Raw genomic sequence first — 21058 nt, 5'->3', positions numbered from 1 at the left:
GGAGTGTGGGGTATATCAGTGTTACAGTGAGGGGTGTAGGGTATATCAGAGCGTTACAATGAGGAATATAGGTATATAAGAGTGTTACATTGAGGGGTGTGAGGTATATCAGCGTTACAGTGAGGGGTGTGGGGTATATCAGTGTTACAGTGAAGGGTGCAGGGTATATCAGTGTTACAGTGAAGGGTGCAGGGTATATCAGAGTGTTACAGTGAAGGGTGTGGGGTGTATCAGTGTTACAGTGAGGGGTGTGAAGTATATCAGAGTGTTACAGTGAGGGGTGGGGGGTATATCAGAATGTTACAGTGAGGGGTGTGGGGTGTATCAGTGTTACAGTGAGGGGTGTGGGGTATATCAGTGTTACAGTGAAGGGTGCAGGGTATATCAGAGTGTTACAGTGAAGGGTGTGGGGTGTATCAGTGTTACAGTGAGGGGTGTGGAGTATATCAGAGTGTTACAGTGAAGGGTGTGGAGTATATTGGTTGATGAGGGTAGTGCAATTGATGTGTATGTGGACTTTCAGAAGGCATTTGATAAAGTACCAAATAATAGACTTGTTATCAAAATTAAAGCCCATGGGATTAAAGGGACAGTGGCAGCGTGGATACAAAATTGGCCAGGGGACAGAAAGCAGAGAGTATTGGAGAACGGTTGTTTCTCAGACTGGAGGGAAGTATACAGTGGTGTTCCCTAGGGGTCAGTATTAGGACCAGTGCTCTTTTTGATATATATTAATGACGTCGACTTGGGTGTAGTGGGTATAATTTCAAAGTTTGCAGATGACACGAAACTTGGAAATGTAGTAAACAATGTGGAAGATAGTAACAGACTTCAGGAGGACATAGACAGACTGGTGAAGTGGGCATACACATGGCAGAATTTAACGCAGAGAAGTGTGAAGTGATGCATTTGGCAGGAAGAATGAGGAGAGGCAATATAAACTAAATGGTACAATTTTAAAGGGGGTGCAGGAACAGAGAGACCTGAGGGTGTACGTGCACAAATCTTTGAAGGTGGGAGGACAAGTTGAGAAGGCTGTTAAAAAAGTATATGGGATCCTGGGCTTTATTAATAGAGACACAGAGTACAAAAGCAAGGAAGTTATGCCAAACCTTTATAAAACACTGGTTAGGCCTCAGCTGGAGTATTGTGTACAATTCTGGGCACCACACACTTTAGGAAGGATGTCAAGGCCTTAGAGAGGGTGCAGAAGAGATTTACTAGAATGATGCCAGGGATGAGGGACTTCAGTTATGTGGTGAGACTGGATAAGCTGGGGTTGTTCTTCTTGGAATAGAGACAGTTAAGGAGAGATTTGAAAGAAATCATGAACGGTTTTGATAGAGTAAATAAGGAGAAATTATTTCCAGTGACAGAAGGGTCAGTAACCAGAGGACACAGATTTAAGGCGATTGGCAAAAGAGCCAGAGGCGACATGAGGAAACATTTTTTTACGCAGCGAGTTGTTATGATCTGGAATGCACTGCCTGAAAGGGTGGTGGAAGCAGATTCAATAGTAGCTTTCAAAAGGGAATTAGATAAATACTTGAAGGGAAAAAATTTACAGGGCTATGGGGAAAGAGCAGAGGAGTGGGACTAATTGGATAGCTCTTTCAAAGAGCTGGCACAGGGACGATGGGCCGAATGGCCTCCTCCTGTGCTGTACCTACTATGATATCAGTGTTACAGCAAGGGGTGTGGGGTATATCAGTGTTACAGCAAGGGGTGTGTGGTATATCAGTGTTACAGCGAGGGATGTGGGGTATATCAGTGTTACAGTGAGGGGTGTGGGGTATATCAGTGTTACAGCGAGGGGTGTGGGGTATATCAGTGTTACAGTGAGGGATGTGGGGTATATCAGTGTTACAGCGAGGGGTGTGGGGTATATCAGTGTTACAGTGAGGGATGTGGGGTATATCAGTGTTACAGCGAGGGGTGTGGGGTATATCAGTGTTACAGTGAGGGATGTGGGGTATATCAGTGTTACAGTGAGGGATGTGGGGTATATCAGTGTTACAGCGAGGGGTGTGGGGTATATCAGTGTTACAGCGAGGGGTATATCAGTGTTACAGCGAGGGGTGTGGGGTATATCAGTGAATGTTACTGTGAGAGGGGTGGGTTAGATCAGAGAATGTTACAGTGAGAGGTGTGTGGTGTACCAGAGTGTGTTACTGTGAGGAGAATGGGGTCACAGAAATGGGTGTGGGATATGCAGCTGTAATGACTGCAGATAATGTGGCTGTTTAGATACAGACGTTGTTGATTGGAGTGTACACACTAGGGTGTGAGATGGGGCAAGCAGCTATTTCACCTGTTAAATTGCCGGCTAGGGATCACCCATTAATGTCACCTTTTGCACAAGAGTACCAAGATGTCCCTTTGCTTATCTCTGTCCCAAACATGGTGGTAAATTGAGTATTACTGTTAAATGGTGTATCCAGCACATTCCCCTCCCCAGCCAGCACTCTTTACATTCTTTACCAATGAGGATTATTAGGGATGGTGTCTTACCTAACTGCTCTGACACTGACAGCTATTGGGTTCTGAGTTCCTGGCTGACTTGCTGGGCGGATACCAGTGCTTGTGATTGGCTGTGAGTGATATCATAATGTGTGCTTCCTGTGTAGTGTCATTTTTGCTGATTCTCCTCCTGCACTCCTGACATCTTGCCTGATAATAAACAAATCATCATATTAATCAGAGAGATCTCCAGCTGTGTCCAACCTCCTGTTTGGCAGTGATTCTCACTGTCCCAGTATGCACACACCACCATCTGGTGTTGAGAGAGAGTATGGGCCATGGAGTCCTTCCTGATCCATTTGTTCGCTCTGCTTGCTGCCCAATGAACTGTGAATGGGCTTGAAGCATCAGCCCAGCTGTTTGACCCTCTCAACTACTTTCTATGTTTTTTAAATTCATTCTGGGGATGTGGGCATCGCTGGCAAGGTCGGCATTTATTGCCCAATCCCTAGTCGCCCTTGAGAAGGTGGTGGTGAGCCGCCTTCTTGAACCGCTGCAGTCCGTGTGGTGAAGGAGCTCCCACGGTGCTATTTGGTCGGGAGTTCCAGGATTTTGACCCAACGACGATGAAGGAACGGCGATATATGTCCAAGTCAGGATGGTGTGTGACTTCGAGGGAAACTTGGAGATGCTGGTATTCCCATGCATCCGTTGACCTTGTCCTTCTAGGTGGTGATGGTCGCGGGGTTGGGAAGTGTTGTCGAAGAAGTGTTTTAATGGAGCTGAGTGCTGCCCCAAGTCGTAGAAGTCAGTCTTTATCTGAGAGTCACTAGCTGTCAAATTTTGGACTGGTCAGTCCATAAGTTAAGAGGGCTGTCTGGAGATTACTAAAATGTAAATTGAACATCAAGGGGCAAATTTTAACCCCACGAACGGGTGGGTTGGGGGCTGGTGGGAAGGTAAAAATTGTAAAAGAGTAAAACCCGACCCCAACCCGCCCACTTCTGGTTTTAACAGAGGCGAATCGAGGGGCGGGCGACCAACCCGCTCTCAGGAGGCAGGTCGGTCAGTGAAATCTTTTAAGGAGATTGCGGGCCTCCATTTTAATAGTTTATTTATTTTTAACTCCTGGGGGCCGGGATTCCCGGGCCTTCTAATTCTCGCCATGTAAGATGAGGCGAGAAGGCCCAGATCAACCTTTATTGCACTGCCTGTGGGCCAGGAGGAGCAGGAGTGTATCCTCCAGGCCCAACAAGACTACCTGCCGCGATCCCACCACACGCAATCAGCCGACCCCCTCCCCATGTCCGACCACCCCCCCATAACGAACTCCTACTCCCCTACGATGACCAACCCCCTCCCCCCCTCCGATCTAAGACTTACCTGCTTGCGTTCACTCCATGGCTGCTCTCCCGTTCGACTGACAGCCAGCCTGTCAATCTGGCTGGCTGTTGGGCGGGAAACCTACTGAAAAAAATTGAAAGATGCCCTTACGTGAACCCCATACTTCCAGGTTTCCTATCAGGGAATTCCCCCCCGCCACCGCACTCCAGCTCCCTGTTACAATTTACCCCCATACGTCTGGCTTTTTAAAGGTGGTGACCCTATTCTGCTTCCACAACTGAAAGATAGACCCATAATAAGTACAAACATCTCTAACTCACTCACACACGCTCACCTATACCTGCTGTTGGATTAGAAGTGTGTGACATCTCATGGTTAATCTTCTTGAAATGAGTCTAATGCATTGCTTCAACTCTCAAGTCGACATGTTTGTTGCAAAAACATTTTTTTTCTTTACGAAAATACGAAATTGACGGGCAGAAATAGACCAGCTGGTCCATCAAGCCTGTCCCACACCATGATGGCCGGGCCATCATGACCAGACACTTCCTCCCTCTCCTCCGGCTCCCCCCTCCCCACAGTATGTAAACTCCTGAGAGAGTCAAAAAATTAGAGAAAATACCTAGGACCAATAAGGGAAAAAATACCCTGTAAAATTCCTCTCCAACCCCCTCAGGAGATCGAAGCCAGTCCAGGAGATCACATGAGCCAAGTGTTATCTAAAAAAGACAATTCCCTTCTATATGATGTGACCTCTGCCCCAGTCAGGAAACGGTCCAGCTCCCTCTTGAAGGCAGAGAGTCAGCACCCACCACACCAGCCGGCAACACATTCCAGAGGCTCACTACTCTCTAGGAAAAGAAGAACCGCCTAATATCCAATCTTTCCTGCTCTTCCATAGTTTAAACTCATGTCCCCTGGTCCTCCCAACCTGTTAAACTGGAATAATCTATCAATAGGAACGCTATTCAGCTCTTTAATTATTTTATAGACCTTTATCAGGTCGCCTCTAAGTCTACGCTACCCTAAACTAAATAGACCAAGGTCCTTAAGCCTATTTGAGTAGCAAAGGTTCTTTCCGCTAGGAATAGTTCTCGTAGCTCTCCTCTGGACCTTTTCCAAGCCCACTATACCACCCACCATGTGGGGGGAGCAAAAACGGGCATAGTACTCTAGATGCGGTCTGACCAGCGACCTGCATTGTGTCAAAATAGCGTCCTGTGATTTAAACTGAATGGTTCTATTAATGCAACCTAATACCCTGTTAGCTATAGCTAGTTTCTCTACATTATACAGTTCCCTACAGCCCTTAGATTTACTCAGAGACAATAAGGCTCATAAGGAGAAAAAGGCTGTTCAGTACATCAAAGCTCACCCCTCTATTCCAGGGATTAGCAAACAGTAGCTTGTGAGCAACAACCCCCAAACTCTGGCAATCCGCCCCTCAAAGCCCAGAGAGCTGAGTTTCCATTTTGCGCTTATATCTCTTTTTCGTTGAGTTGTCCTGTTTGAATTTTGTGGCTGTTCTTGGTGGTGCTGTTTCTGCATTGGTGGGTGTATCTTAAATCAGAACACCCAAATCAACAATTTGAAATGTATGCAAACTCACAGAAACATGGATTTAAACTTCATATGTGGCCCCTGAGGCTCTCTGGTTCGAACAAAGGCTTGGACATTTCTGGTGTACTGTATCCACCTCCATACCACATGCTCTTTGAGATATGTCTGCAGGCGGGCAATGACATGTTGAGAGCTCAAACAATGGGGGCACCAAATTGGGCCGTGTAGCGCCCGTTGTTTCGGCACTATGCAGCCTCTCGAACATCCAAGATGCCGTCTTGGCTGCGCACGCACGTTTCAAGTGTGACTTGCGGCGGATGCCATCTTGGTATAGGAGTTAGCACAGGTGCAAATACCGAACGCCGGTTGCATGTAAAGTAAGGAGAAAATGGAGACAATCAGTGTGCAGCGCTGATTTAAAGTGGTAGACACTATTTTGGCACTTAACGCTCAACTCAACGCACAGTCTTAACCACAACCATCTGAATGTGTCTTAGAGTGCCTTTAGGACCCCCACCAGTACTATTTAAAGGGACCATGCAAGATTTACAGGTAAGTGGCTGGATTATTGCTTCTGGCTGCCGAGACATTTGTAACTGTTTTTGGAGGTCTCCTATACTTGAATATTGGGACGCAGGGACATAGCCTAACATTTAGAGCCAGGACGTGCAGGAGTGAAGTTAGGAAAGGCTTCTACACACAAAGGGTGGGAGAAGTTTGGAACGCTCTTCTGCAAACGGCAGTTGATGCTAGCTCAATTGTGAATTCTAAATCTGAGATAGATTTCTGTGCACCAAGGGGTATGGGGCTAAGGTGGGTATATGGAGTGAGGTCACAGGTCCAGCATGATCTCATTGAATGGTGGAGCAGGCTTGAGGGGCTAAATGCCACGGCCACTTGCTGCCTCCTGATATGCACCACCTTCTCCTGCAAGAAAGCAGGACGTGTGTCTGGGTGATGTGCCTATCCTGGTTGAATAGCTGCCAGTGTATGGCCTGTGAGTTGTGGGTGAGCGGCTTGCAACAGAGGTAATGTGTAAGGGTGAGAGGAAGCATCTGGTTGGAAGAGTTGAGTACTGATGGAAAGAGTTGTTGGTAGGTGGGTGATGGGGGTTGTAGTGCGTGGAGCAGTGATTGTGGCTAGTGGTGCAGTTGGTAGGTGATGCCACTTGACAATTGACCTCACTAACCTTGACCACTTGTGTCAAAACAGTGAACTTCTTCCTGCACTGCATCCATGTTCATGATGCTGTGCGCCTGGCATTGACTTCGTCTCCTGCTGCTTCCCACTGCCTTTTGGGCAAATGCACAACTCTTGCACCAAAGCCGCTAGTGCATCATCAGAGAACCCTGGTGCACATACTCTCTCAGGCCTGGTATCAACTCAGATCGGCAGATTGGTGAGGTCTGGCATGCAGATTGGAGGACGTGGGATTTAGTAGTGTGCAACCTTTATTTAATGTTTTAACGTAACTCATCAGTGTGTAAACATGGAGATGGGACCTGCAGCTGTGTTTTATGTGTGTGATGTCTGATCTCCGTTCAGACAGCAGATTGTTATTTTTAACAAATAACAGGTACCAGCTACCTTTAAGAGATTTTATGAGACATCCTCCCTTTAAGAGGTTGGGGCTCCCCCTGATGGTGGAAAATGCAAATTGCATTCAATCGATGTGCAAGACCTGGATTTCAACGCAGCTTGACGTGAGTACTGAGGTCGGATGAAGTTCTCGTCCTGCCTGCGCAGGGGCCATTGGGCGTGGGTTAACGGATCGTGCTTCCTACACCCAATAATAGGCCCTATCGAATTTTTCCCCCTGGGTCTGTAAGAGCTGTGGGTGTGTGAACTGAGCCAGGGAGGAGTTGACACTGTCTGTCATTGTAATGGGGTATGTCAGCTGACAGTACATTGAGTTAGAAATCTTTTTACACCATGGCCCAGAGTTTGAATCCAGTCCAGTCCAGATGTAATTGAAATGACTTGGCCCCCTTTTACTGGCCAGCATTCCAGCCCTGTGCTCGATGTATATCTGTGTAGATACTGTCCGAGTATTTGCTTACATGTGAGTGTGTGCATGTGAACAGGAATATGTAGATGTGCGTGTCTGTCGATGTGGTTGTGTGCGTGTATTGGTCTTGTCTGTGTATGATTTGTTTTTCTCTGTATGTGTTTGTGTGTGTGTGGCTGTTAATGTGTAGCGGTGTGTGTGTGTGTGTGTGTGTGTGAGAGAATGTACACATAGGTTAGATCCCAAACCCATTTCACTAGGGATCGGTAAACTACCAGGGAGAAGAGACTTTTGTTCTATCAGGTCTCAGAGGGGAATTGACATCTGATCACTGCATCATCCATTCCTGTGATTTATTGCTTTTAAAACTATGCTGACTTCTTCTGACCCTTAACCTCTTCAGATAGGCATTATGTTACAGCAATACTGTAAAGTTCCGATTCATATCTCAATTCTATTTGAACAGGAGTCAGCCTACAGTCCTGGGTAGCTCTACAATTATGGATAATTGATCAGAATCTCACCTTTCACTAATTTCATGGGGGATTCTAGAGTGTGTACGGTCTGGTCCAGGTGCCCTGTCTATAGTCAACGCTTTCCATTTCTTCATAACGCAGACTCTGCTGACCTGCACACGTTATAGATTCTACAGTCAGCCAGGGTTTTCCAGACCATTTTCATGAATACTGATACAAAGAATTAATTTAAAACATCTGCCACTTCCTGTGATATTCCCGCCAATTTAACCCTTAAAAGGGCCTGAAAGGGCTAAACCCTGGAGGGTGCCTATAATGACAGATTGTATTCTTCAAGAATAGGCCAAATTCATTTGGAAGCTGTTTTCAGGACTCTCTAAGGTCCAGTCATTAGAATAGTGGAAAGTTATTGTAGCTGTAGAGTGTTGGACACAGGCTGACTCATTTCAGTGACCCATTACCCTTTCAAGGATTGCAGGAGTATTTATTTTCTCCAATTTTATTCCCTCCTATTCTGAAGGTGCTCAGATACAGTTCCATTGAGTCCTGCCACCCTCTGATACCTCATCCAGGTGACCATTCTACATATATGAACCGAGACAGTAAGCAATGACAGGCTATTCGACTAAGGGGGCATCGCCTGTGATTCTTCCCGCCCCACTTTTCACCATGATAGCAATCAAGACCAGGCAACCCCGGACAATGTCCCCATCCCTAACCCAAGGGGCACTGAGGCCAATTGATGCACTGTACTAGTTAAGGTCAGGTAACTCACCTCAAAGCTGGGACTTTCCTGGTTCATTTGGCTCAGTACCATACACCGTTTTAAATATTTACCCGCTGAGTCTTATAGGGAACTCTCACTTTTGTGTTCAGTGGTAGATCTGTGTAAATGAACGAAAGCTCACACTGGTACAAGAACAATTACTTTATTATATCCAGCATGAGAAATTTACATTGTGTTCGCCAATTTTATATAACACAAACATGTGCTTGGACATTCAGTACTGAATTTACACTCAGCTCCTTTTATTGGTCCCAACTTCCTCCTGGAAGATTTCACGAGTTTCCAGGATTTTCAGCTCACTGAATTCATTGGAACTCAAGGTTCAATTTTCACCCAGCGTGGGAATTCTGGGACCTGCTGTACTTGATAACATTTCTTGCAAGATTAGGAGAAAGATTTATATAAAACGGGAATCTGTTCTGGAGGGATTATGTTAAATTTGGTTGGTTTCCTGATAGATCACTGTGGCTGTTCGCTATAATCTTCATTATCAGAATTATTAGCAACACCCTTTTTAATGCAGTTTAATTTTAACATGTTCAGAGCGGTGAATAAATGGATGCTGCTGTATCGAGTGCGGGTTCCACATGAATAAACCTTTGCCTTCATCATCTTTACTTATTGTTGGAATGCAACAGTTCAGGCCGGATTTTCCTGAAGACAGTCATTTTGCTGCACACTTTTCAGCAGGGTTGCTATTTTCCCGAGAAGGCCCAATCTGATGGGAATGGACCACTGCCGATTTTAACACGGTGCAGTATTCTGGGGTGAACCTAGAGCCCAATCCTCCACAGTTGTGTAAGTCATGATAAAAAAAACAATCAGAGGCCACTGTTATCACTGTAACACTCAACACTCTTGTGGGATGAGGCTGGAATCATGAGCTCGAGTTAAACTACATTTCATGGCTGGAATTGCAAGTCGTGTGCTCTTCCGTGAGACACAGCTGGAACTGAGACTCCCATCTGCTGTGGGTCGTAGCCAGAATCGTGGCTGGTATCTTCACCCAGGGGCAGACTCCAGCCATTTGTTTACACAGCAACTGAGGATTTTAAAAAGTTGTTCTATGGTCCAGTTGTACTTGGTTTTTGTATTACACTCATGCAAAAACCAGATCTAGAGAGTGGAGTTGCAAGACTTCTTTGAGAAGATATTCTCACACCACCTCAGCATAACTGTGGGCATTGTGAAGTGAAGTTTAAAGCACTTCACAAAGGCATATTCAGTAAAAGGACACTGAGCCAAAGAAGGAGGGGTCACCAAAAGCTCGATCAAAGAGCTGGGGTTTTAAAGAGGGTTTTAAAAGGAGGAGAGAGGGATGCAGAAGATGGGTTTAGGGAGGAAATTCCAGATCATGGGGACTAGGCAGCTGAAGGCACAGCCACCAATGGTGGGGCAAAGGAAAGAGGCTAGATTCAGAGGAGTGGAGAGTTTGGGGGGGCGGGGGCTGTAGGGTTGTAGGAGGCTACAGAAATAGGAGGGATGAGAATGGAGGCTGGCTAGGAGAGCTTTGGAATAGTCGAGCCTGGAGGAGACAAAGGCATGGATGAGGGTATCAGCAGCAGATAGGTTGAGGCAGGGGTGGAAGTAAGTGATCTTTGTGATAGAGAGGATATGGGGTTAGAAGCTCAGCATAGGGTTGAGTAGGATGTCGAGTTTGCAAACAGTCTGGTTCAGCCTGAGATAGTATCCGGGGAGGGGGATGGAATCAGTGGCTCGTGTACAGAATGGGTGCAATGGGGGAGGGTCAATAATGATGGCTTTGATCTTCCCAATATTTAGCTGGGGGAAATTGGAACTCATTCAAAACCAGATGTCGGTCAAGCAGTCTGACAATACATAGGCAGTGGAGGGGTCAAGAGAGGTGGTGGAGCAGTAGAGCTGGTTGTCATCACGTACGTGTGGAACCTGACTTGTCTGCAGATGATGTTGCCAAGGGACAGTGTGTAGGTGATGAAGAAGAGAGAGCCAAGGACAGATCCAAGGGGGACTCTGGAGGTAGCGGTACAGGGTGAGAAGAGAAGCCATTACTGGAGATGCGCTGGCTATAATGAAATAGGTAAGAGTGGAACCAGGTGAAGGCAGTCCCACTGAGCTGGACAACGGAGGAGAGGTGTTGGAGGAGGATGGTGTGGTCAACCATGTCAAAGGCTACAAATAGGTGGGGAAGGATTAGGAGGGATAGTGCACCACGGTCACAGTCACAGAGGATGTCATTTGTGATTTTGGTTAGGACCGTTTAGTGCTGTGGCAGGGGCAGAAACCTGATTGCAGAGATTTAAACAGGTAGTTGCAGGAGAGATGGGCACAGACTTGGGAGGCAACAACACATTCAAGGACTTTGAAGAGGGAAGGAAGATTGGAGATGGGGCGATATTTGAGGACAGAGCGGTCGAGAATGTTTTTTTTTTGAGCACGGGGGATGATGATAGTAGTTTAGAATAGTAGAAGGACAGTGCCTGAGGAGAGGAAACCGTTTGCAATGTCAGCTGCAGGGGGGCCAGGAAGGGAAGTTGGGTGGTTAGTAGTTTTGTGTGAGCGAGCAGTTTAATGCAGGAAGGCAACGAAAACTTACAGGCTGAGGAGCGCATGGTGGATGAATTGGTGTGTTACGCTGCAGGTGCTGTCTCATCACTGTTCTTTACTGGATCAGAACAGGACCGTTTGGAATCAAGAATTAAATAATTAATCATCAGCACGTTAAAAACTTACAGCAATATACCAACTTCTGTTTAACACACGGAAGCAATCAGAACTAAAATGGTTGACATTGGGAATCTCTGCAGGCTTCTATGGTCTGAATGAAATAGATGCTGTCATTAGCGGAGAGCTTCTGTAAGGATAGTGTGTCTGTGTGAAAATGTCTGCGTTTCTTATTACAGTGTAGAAAACATTCAGAACCAGAGCAATGTCCTATTAAATAATCTTTGGCCCTGTGAAACGAACCTTCAATGATCTTATTGCAGAACGCTGCAAATACAGCCCAACTCCCACCACATGCTCACCGAGGTCAGTCCGAATACTCGTGGCTGTGTCTCTACCGTTTCTGAAACTATTTCACAGCAACAGATAGAACATTTCCCAGTAAATACCTGGACACTTCAGCTGTCACACTAAAGGGTCAGTAATGGCAGTACCACAGCATAGCAGCACCTACAAGGGCTTGCAATAAAATGGGAATAAATATTATTTTGGTGTTTAAATCAGGTTTTTTTTAAAAAATGAGGAATGGGTTATCCCTGCCATCCATTAAGGGACTGGCTTGTAAAGTGACCTAAACAAGCAATCACCCTCCGACAGGACAGTTAGACAAGGCAGAATTCCCATCCAATAGGGGGATGTTTTTCCTTCCATTTGGGGTTCTAGAATGTTCTCTATTGTGATGTAAAAGCAGAGGCACAGTGAGAACCTTATTCCCTCTAGTTCATAAGGTGCTGATAATGGTGTGATTGCATCTCTTTAGTAACTCACTTGAAGCAGCATCCTAGGATAGGATGACAGAGTGGGTGTGCTGGTGCAGGGATCACACCCAGTACTGGTTTGTTTTCAGAATAGGATTGCTCGTCCTGCAGAACTGACCCACCTCAGGGTTCACGTGCCCACTGCTGGATTGTGTTTCCGTGCCGTTTAGTGGCCTGACATTCACTAGAGGGACAGATTGAACATGCTCTGTCTTCCTAAAGGTCTCTTTCTCCACCGCACCATTCTTGGGCTTTGACGGAGGCATCTGCACATTATGCTTTCCGGTTTTGTTGCGTTTGGTAATGCAAATTGCGATTATTGTGGCAATCAGCAACAGCAATACGATCAGGATGACGGCAATGATAATAGCTGTGAGATTATTCTCTGCTGATGTAAGAACCTTCTCATTGCTTGCTGTTGGTTGGGACCCTGTTACTACACTATCTGATGTTGGCATATTGTCTTTTCTATCAGCTCCAAAGGGACTCCACGTTACAGTAGATGAATACACATCCATTTCATCACCTTCCTGGACTGTGGGGCTGCTGTTGAAATTTGGTAATTTAGTACCGCTCAGGGAGGAGACTTTAAGCAGTGTGGCATTGTAATGGTGAGTAGGTATGTAAGGGACTGGCCTAAATGCCAAAACACCTATGCCAGGTGGCACTCCATCAGCTTTCAAGAGAAATTGGAAGCCATCAATCTTGGGGTTAGGGCCAGCCTCACCATAATCAAACACTTCCATTGCTATATTTCCATCTTCTAGGTCAGACTGGGTAAAGTTATTCACAAGGTGGCTTTGAGTTCCATTCTGTCCATACAGTTTGATTAGTTTTCCAGCTTTGGGCTGTTGAATGACATTGAAGGAAGGAACGCTCTGGGTTTTGTTGGCCAGTTCACTAGCGTCCAAAACATCTGTGTCAATCAAAACGGTGGTGCTTCTGGGCCAGTTTAGGTCATGGGCCACCCTTACTAAGGGCTGCACTGTAATATTCACGGTACCTGATACATTGCCCTCATGGGTCAGTGCGCTGAAGTGGAAGCTGTCTTGAGAAACAGAGAGGTCTGTCATGTGGTATTTTACTTCTCCATCATCAATTTGCTTCTGCAAGAACTCGGTCACAATAGCCTGGTTTACAATTACGTTTCCATGCCTTGGCGACTGGGTTATTCTGTACAGTATAATATCATTTTCTTTGGCGTCTGCCAGGAGTTCCTCCCTGGTTATGGGCACTGCCGCATCACCCTGCAGTAATATAGTTTCTTTGTTGTGGATCATACTAATGGTCACTGGCGTAATTTCGACAGCGATAGAACCCCCAACTGCTGAATGTTTTCCGTCGGAGACACTGAACTGGAATGTGCTAGAAGCTGGCTGCCCAGCTGCTTTGAAAAGCACTCTGCCAGCATTGATATCCGCCTGTGTGAACTGCTTTATGGCCCTGGTGTCATTAACCTGATGTAGAAAGAAGCCATTGTCTGGCCCCGTGATGATATTGTATTGAATTTCTTCTGGTAAGTTATCAAAGTCAACTGTGTTCATGTGATCTTGAGTCAGCACAAAGCTGGAGCCTTGTAGGACATGCAGAGTCAGGCCTGTAGTCACAATCTGTGGAGGATGATCTTTCACTGGCACTAAAGTTATATTGAAGAGCTCAGAAATAACAATTGTAGCTCCATCATCCGCAGGAAGTGAGAATGGCTTTCCCCTTGGACTCAACCAGACTCGAAAAGTGAAGCTATCCGTTAGAGCCTCCGATCTGCTGTGTGTATACTCCAGCATAGAATCAGACAAGTCAGACTGTGTAAAGTGCTGTACCTTTCCCATGTCAGCTAATGAGAGAAACCCATGGACTGGTTGCACGGTCACCTCAAATATCACATCATAGGCTGACTGGTCGGGTTTTGGTACACTGGCCAGAAGGTTCGAAGCATCCAGCATGGACTGGTCAATTGCTGCACTTTGACCTTCAGGTAGTACAAGACCTGGGGAAAAAAGAAAGGCATTTTGCTAATTTCAACCAGTCCGTGTTGGTGTTTATCCTTTATATGAGCAGTATCCTAATCTTGTGCCAGCCCTGTTCCCATATCCCTTTATTCTCATTTCCTTCAACCTATTTCTAATGTTGACATGGTCTCTGCTTTAAATACTATCCGGAGGGCATCCCACAGCCTCTCAACCGTCTGTGTAAAAAAGTTTCTCCTGCTCTTTGTCCTAAATTTCTTACATTTAATCTTAAATCCAGGGCTCCCCAGTCTAGACCCCTCAATAACTGGGAGCATCATCGATATCGGGAACACACAATCATAGAATGGTTACAGCACAGAAGGAGGCCATTCGGCCCATTGAGCCTGTGCCAGCTCTTTGTAAGAGCAATCCAGTCAGTCCCATTCCCCCGTAGCTCTGCAAATTTTTTCCCTTCAAGTATTTATCTAATTCCTTTTTGAAAGCCACAATTGAATCTGCTTCCACTGCCCTTTCAGGCAGCGCAGTCCAGATCATAACTACTCGCTGCGTAAAAAAGTTTTCCCTCATGTCACCTTTGGTTCTTTTGCCAATCACCTTAACTCTGTGTCCTCTGGTTCTCGACCCTTCCGCCAATTGGAACAGTTTCTCATTACATAAACCCTTCATGATTTTGAACGCTTCTCTCAAATCTCCTCTCAACCTTCTCTGCTCTAAGGAGAACAACCCCAGCTTCTCCAGTCTTTCCACATAACTGAAGTCCCTCATCCCTGGAATCATTCTAGTAAATATTTTCTGGACCCTCTCTAAGGCCTTCACATCCTTCCTAAAGTGCGGTGCCCAGAATTGGACACAATACTTCAGTTGCGACCGAACCAGTGTTTTATAACGGTTCAACATAATTTCTTTGCTTTTGTACTCTATGCCTCTATTTATAAAGCCCAGGATCGCGTATGCTTTTTTAACCGCTTGCTCAACCTGTCCTGCCACCTTCAAAGATTTGTGCACATATACCCCCAGGTCTCTCTGTTCCTGCACCCCCTTAAGAATTGTACCATTTAGTTTATATTGCCTCTCCTTGTTCTTCCTGCCAAAATGTATCACTCTGCACTTTTCTGTGTTAAATTTCATCTGCCATGTGTCCGCCCATTCCACCAGCCTGTCTATGTCCTCTTGAAATCTATTATTATCCTCCTCACTGTTTACTACACTTCCAAGTTTTGTGTCTTCTGCAAATTTTGAAATTGTGCCCTGTACACCCAAGTTATTAATATATATCAAAAAAAGCAGTGGTCCTAGAACCAACCCCTGGGGAACACCACTGTTTACCTTCCTCCAGTCCGAAAACAACCATTCACCACTACTCTCTGTTTCCAGTCACTTAGCCAATTTTGTATCCATGCTGCCATTGCCCCTTTTATTCCAGGGGCTTCAATTTTGCAGCACTTTATCAAATGCTTTTTAAAAGTCCATATACACAACATCAACCGCATTGCCCTCATCAACCTTCTCTGTTACATCATTAAAAAACTCAAGTTAGTTAAACACGATTTGCCTTTAACAAATCCGTGCTGACTGTCCTTTATTAATCCACACTTGTCCACGTGACTATTAATTTTGTCCCGGATTATCATTTCTAAAAGCTTCCCCACCACCGAGGTTAAACTGGCCTGTAGTTGCCGGGTTTATCCTTACACCCTTTTTTGAACAAGAGTAACATTTGCAATCTCTAGTCCTCTTGCACCACCCCCACATCTAAGGAGGATTGGAACATTTTCCGAATTATCAACATGGGGTTTATGCTGCAGTATGTAGAGGAGGATAGACAAAGAAAAGTTGACTGTGTTGTTTCTGATTCAATGTTGGGACTGGAGGAGAGCAATCATTGCCTGTTTCACCCTCTACTGCTGTGGAAAAGTCAACAAATCGTCTGTGTCTTGGAGACTGCCAGGAGGCAGTTATTTATTTATTTAATTCAGTTGCAAAGTAAGCACTTGCCTTTTCTAAACTATGCCGCATTTCCTGGACCCCCGTTATTATTTACATATTGCAGGCTATTTATCAGCTCTACTAAATTGGTCCTAGGTGCAGTTTCCTGCAATCTCCCCAACTCTGCACCTCAGCACGACTGAATGCCTCCAACTGGAATCACATCGAATTAGAGAGAAAGAAAGAAACACAGAAGTTGTGAGAGAGGAAATGCAATCCTCAAATACTTGTTTTACTCCTCTCCAAGGATTGGTGTGAGTCCCTTTCTAGATGGTTGGAGCGTGAAACAGTTCCATTTGATTAAAGTGAAAGCAATGTTTATTGAGTGACGTCAGAACCCAAGGAACTTTCTCAACACAGTCCACATTCTTAATGCTTCTGGTGTATTTGCTTCATTCACTGTACAAACCCGTCGTAGGGGTATGAGTTGATGTGCTGCAACATCCCGCTACAAACCCGACCAGTTTACTATGCTCAGCAGGATTTGCTGCCCAAGTACCGAAGCTTTGCATTAAAATCTGAACTTTGCTGAAAATTCCCCGTTTCTGGGCGGATGATGGAAATCGCAAATCACTTGCCCCACCTGTCGGTCATTTACCAAATACTGAACATTAAATGACAAATATTAAATACTGACTCCAAAACAGAAACTCTAAAGAACAGCTTCTGGGGGTTATGGAGAAAGAGCGGGGGAGTGGGACTAATTGGATAGCTCTTTCAAAGAGCCGGCACAGGCACAATGGGCTGAATTGCCTCCTTCTGTGCTGTATGATTCATTGATCTGAAATTTAAAAATATGTTAACGTTTCTAGCAAAGGGTTCCAGAAACTGAGGCCTGGGAGAGAGCTTGTGATGCCTCTCGTCATTAATGGAGTACAGGGGTCAGCAATGAATGAGGAAAGCGCCATATTACCCTCTAAACTGTCAAACAATTCTATCCTGCACTGGAGCGGCCCAGCGAATGTTTAGCATCTTTTACCCTTTGGGAGTCCGCACTCCTTTGAACAAGAAGGGCCCCCAGAGCAATGCAAAGGTACAAAGTATGGGATCACAAATCAGCTGAAGTGGTGAACTGCACACTTGCAATTCCCCCACTTGTGTGTTTTTGTTTGAAAAGCACTGTGCAAGTGGCCGTTGTGCAGGGCCATGTTTCCTGCATGAGTGCACCTGCGTTTCATGTCTGTGGATGGGTGAGTGAGCCCATTTTTAAAAAATTCATTCATGGGATGTGGGTGTCACTGGCAAGGCCGGCATTTATTGCCCATCCCTAATTGCCCTTGAGAAGGCTAGGCCATTTCAGAGGGCAGTTAAGAATCAATCACATTGCTGTGGGTCTGGGGTCACATATAGGCCAGACCGGGTAAGGACGGCAGGTTTCCTTCCCAATAGGACATTAGTGAACCAGATGGGTTTTTACGACACTCGTCACCATTACTAATAATAGCTTTTTATTCCAGATTTTTTAAAAAATGAACTGAATTTAAATTCCCAAACTGCCGAGGTGGGATTTGAACTCATATCTCCAGATTACTAGTCCGGTGACATGACCACTGTGTCTCATGTTTGTGCGTGCTTGACTGTGCCTCCATTTCATGTTAGCCTGCAACCTTTTTTTTTAAAAATGACTCAGTCCCTCCTGATTTTGGAGGAAGAAAATGCAGCCACCTTATCCCCGACAGCAGCAGTCACTCTCTCACGCATAGACTAATCCACTTGCATTCGCAAAAAAAAATGGTCTTTACTGACATGAAATCCTTCTGAACTGATTTTGACCCTGAACTTTGTTTAAACTGCACATCCCCTCTCCCACACTGAATGCTGGCTGGAATGAGAGCTGCTCGATGCTGCCAAGACATTGCATTACACCAGGAGCACCTTGTTTGCCCAGGACATTTTTAATTAGACGGCGCTAGGGATTGAGACAGAGACAGCAGTAGCATGAGGCACCAGTAAACTGCAGTACCCTGCCCGAGCCACTGGCCCCATTGGTGGGGCCACCTGAGGTTGATGCTTGTGGAACTGTACCCCAAGTGTCACTACTGCCTGGAGAAGAGGGAAGAAAACAGGAAAATTAAAACTGTCCGTACTTTACCTTTATTGCTCCACAGCTGAGTGCCATGCTCAGGACTATGGTTTTCAAAGGTGATCCACAGCGTCAGGGTCTGCCTATCCGTAACGGCTGGGGGAGAGGAAACTGTGAACTGGAACGAATCCTGAGATTTCCAAAATGGCTCCTTAGGCCAATCATGTTGGTAGAAAATGCTCGCAGCTTCCAGCTATTGGAGAAGGAGAGAATTCATTGTGAATGCTGGTCACTGACATTATCCCAAACAAGTGTTACTATCCCCCACCCTGCATATCTCCCCTCTGTCAGTTGTCCCCAGGCCTCAGGTTTGGCACCATCTGTAAAACAGAACCTGGATGTGATCACCAGACCCAGGGCTACGTCCTGGTTACTATCACTACCCGGACCCCAGAGCCTGGTTACTATCACTACCTAGACCCCAGAGCATGGTTACTATCACTACCTAGACCCCAGAGCCTGGTTACTATCACTACCCGGACCCCAGAGCCTGGTTACTATCACTACCCAGACCCCAGAGCCTGGTTACTATCACTACCTAGACCACAGAGCCTGGTTACTATCACTACCCGGACCCCAGAGCCTGGTTACTATCACTACCCAGACCCCAGAGCCTGGTTACTATCACTACCTAGACCACAGAGCCTGGTCACTATCACTACCCAGACCACAGAGCCTGGTCACTATCACTACCCAGACCCCAGAGCCTGGTTACTATCACTACCCAGACCCCAGAGCCTGGTTACTATCACTACCCAGACCCCAGAGCCTGGTTACTATCACTACCCAGACCCCAGAGCCTGGTTACTATCACTACCCAGATGTTAATTGAAAAATTTGAACTCTTGTAATGACCCTGTTCCTGGCCTGGCAGGGGTGGCCCAGGCTCGGCCTGGTCCAACAGCTCCGGGACCCGAACAGTTAAAGGAACTGTAAAGCAAATCACTGCCCTTATGCAGCAGACATCGTGTGGGTGAGGTTCGCAGTAATTTGACAGAAAAGATAATGATGCCCATTCATTTTGGGCTGGTTTGAGATCTGTCGATACAGTCTATGATTTGGCATTATTTCCAATGTGGATATTAATTATTTTCTTCCAGCATGGAGTATGTGCTACGAGATTTTAGGGAATCGTTTATCTCTCCTGACACTAACAGATAACATGAGTTAGAAAGTTCCACTTCAGCAGCAACCCATTAAACCAAAGAGCTAATGTTCAGATTATATTGTACAGCCTTTTCCAGGGTAATTTATGTGATATCTTATCTGTGTTCTAATTTTCTCCTCTGCACTGCTGAAGGTATCGGCAGATCCTTCACTACCGAGCCCAAGTGGCCATTCTTCATGTACGAGTCTTGGCAGGTGTTGCTGGACTATTTGGTCGTGGGGGGCATCACAAGCAAGCCTGATCGTGCCCTCACCTGAAGGTCACACGAGCATCACACTGGGCCATTCATTCACCAGCTGAGCCACCAGGGGAGCTTGATCACGGGTCTAAGTAACTGCGCTCATGTAAGAATCTGTTCAGCGAGATTCTCCAGGGAAGAGAGGGGAAGGAATACTGAACTCACATCTTTTTCGGTAAAGTTGAAAACTTTCTTGGTGACATTCCCATCTTGGACTGCGATTAGCTGTCCCATGGCTGGAGCGGTCACTATCGCGTATGTGATTGGTCGATGGTTTGCTTTGCTATCATCATCATCATTGGTTCTCGCTTTCAGATGCTGGCTTGTGATTGGATGGCGTGTTCCTGGGGGGCATGAAAAGAAAAGTGAGAATTTTTATTGGTTTGATTTCTACATTCCCAACCGCTCACAAACACAATCTTGTGAGCTATTTCTCTTCCTCTGGACTCCTCTTCCACTCACCATGCACCATGTCCCGTCCAAGCATGTGGGTCGGTATCTTCTCGGTGGTGATATTCTTCAAAAGACATCGTTAAGGGTCTCAGTAGAGTTTCCTGATGGCAGAGCGGTTCAAACATTCCTAGTGCAGGCTGAGCCGCACAGAACAGGAAGATCCCATTTTCTGAGCCGCACAGAACAGGAAGATCCCAGTTTCTGAGCCGCACAGAACAGGAAGAGCCCAGTTTCTGAGCCGCACAGAACAGGAAGAGCCCAGTTTCTGAGCCGCACAGAACAGGAAGAGCCCAGTTTCTGAGCCGCACAGAACAGGAAGATCCCAGTTTCTGAGCCGCACAGAACAGGAAGATCCCAGTTTCCTTCCCTGCATGGTTCTGAACTGGTTGTCCTCAGCTAGGGTGGCAGTGAGGGAGCCACGAATGCTCTCAGTGCCTGCAGTCTGATGTAGCGCACACTATTTATTGCGACCCATGCCCTTACCCGGGTAAATAATGAGAGGCTCCTCTATTTCAACCACAATGTCCAAGTGTCTGGCGCTGACTGTAAATAGCTGGACAGGTGCATGATTCACTCCATCAGACACCTTGAAGCTGAATCCTCCAGACGGCGATCCTGGAATGAGAGGCACAAAGGGAAAAGCAGATTATAACACGCTTAATATTACACACGAGGTTTCCTATCTGCCTTCTACTGACTGGTTAGAAGAAATGTAAACCATTTGTTGTACAATTGTTTCCATTCAGCATTTTCTATTTTATTAATCACAATTTTTTATAGTTGAGTAACACAGGTGAAGGGCCGAGCCCCATAGTACAGGCCATTCGGCCCACCTGGTCTGTGCCGGTGTTTATGCTCCACATGAGCCTTCTCCCACCCTAGGAGGATATCCTATTCCTTTCTCCCTCATATGCTTATCTAGCTTCCCCTCAATCACCAAGGACAGCAGCAAGTGAAAAGACTATATGAGAAGATGATTGTTAGCTGACAATAAGCTTGTGTTTTGTAAGGTGCAGCAACACACACTGCCGGTGAGGGGGGGGGTTTGGAAGAACACACACATG

General features: G+C 46.0%; 1 protein-coding gene across 1 annotated transcript in view; it reads right to left on the bottom strand.

Moving 5' to 3' along the window:
• Nucleotides 1-8761: 8761 nt before the first annotated feature.
• Nucleotides 8762-21058, bottom strand: part of LOC137304583 (chondroitin sulfate proteoglycan 4-like) — a 55721-nt gene continuing 43424 nt past the window's right edge. The window contains exons 9-12 of the mRNA XM_067973228.1: nucleotides 20478-20609; nucleotides 19707-19885; nucleotides 18145-18328; nucleotides 8762-14083 (exon numbers count right to left, since the gene is read on the bottom strand). Coding sequence (XP_067829329.1) covers nucleotides 12159-14083; nucleotides 18145-18328; nucleotides 19707-19885; nucleotides 20478-20609 — 2420 coding nt within the window. The 3' untranslated portion in view covers nucleotides 8762-12158. The remainder of the gene's footprint in view (nucleotides 14084-18144; nucleotides 18329-19706; nucleotides 19886-20477; nucleotides 20610-21058) is intronic.

This window comes from Heptranchias perlo, chromosome 38, assembly GCF_035084215.1.
Source record: "Heptranchias perlo isolate sHepPer1 chromosome 38, sHepPer1.hap1, whole genome shotgun sequence".
Classification (NCBI taxonomy): domain Eukaryota; kingdom Metazoa; phylum Chordata; class Chondrichthyes; order Hexanchiformes; family Hexanchidae; genus Heptranchias; species Heptranchias perlo.
This window is presented reverse-complemented; position numbering and strand designations above follow the sequence as displayed.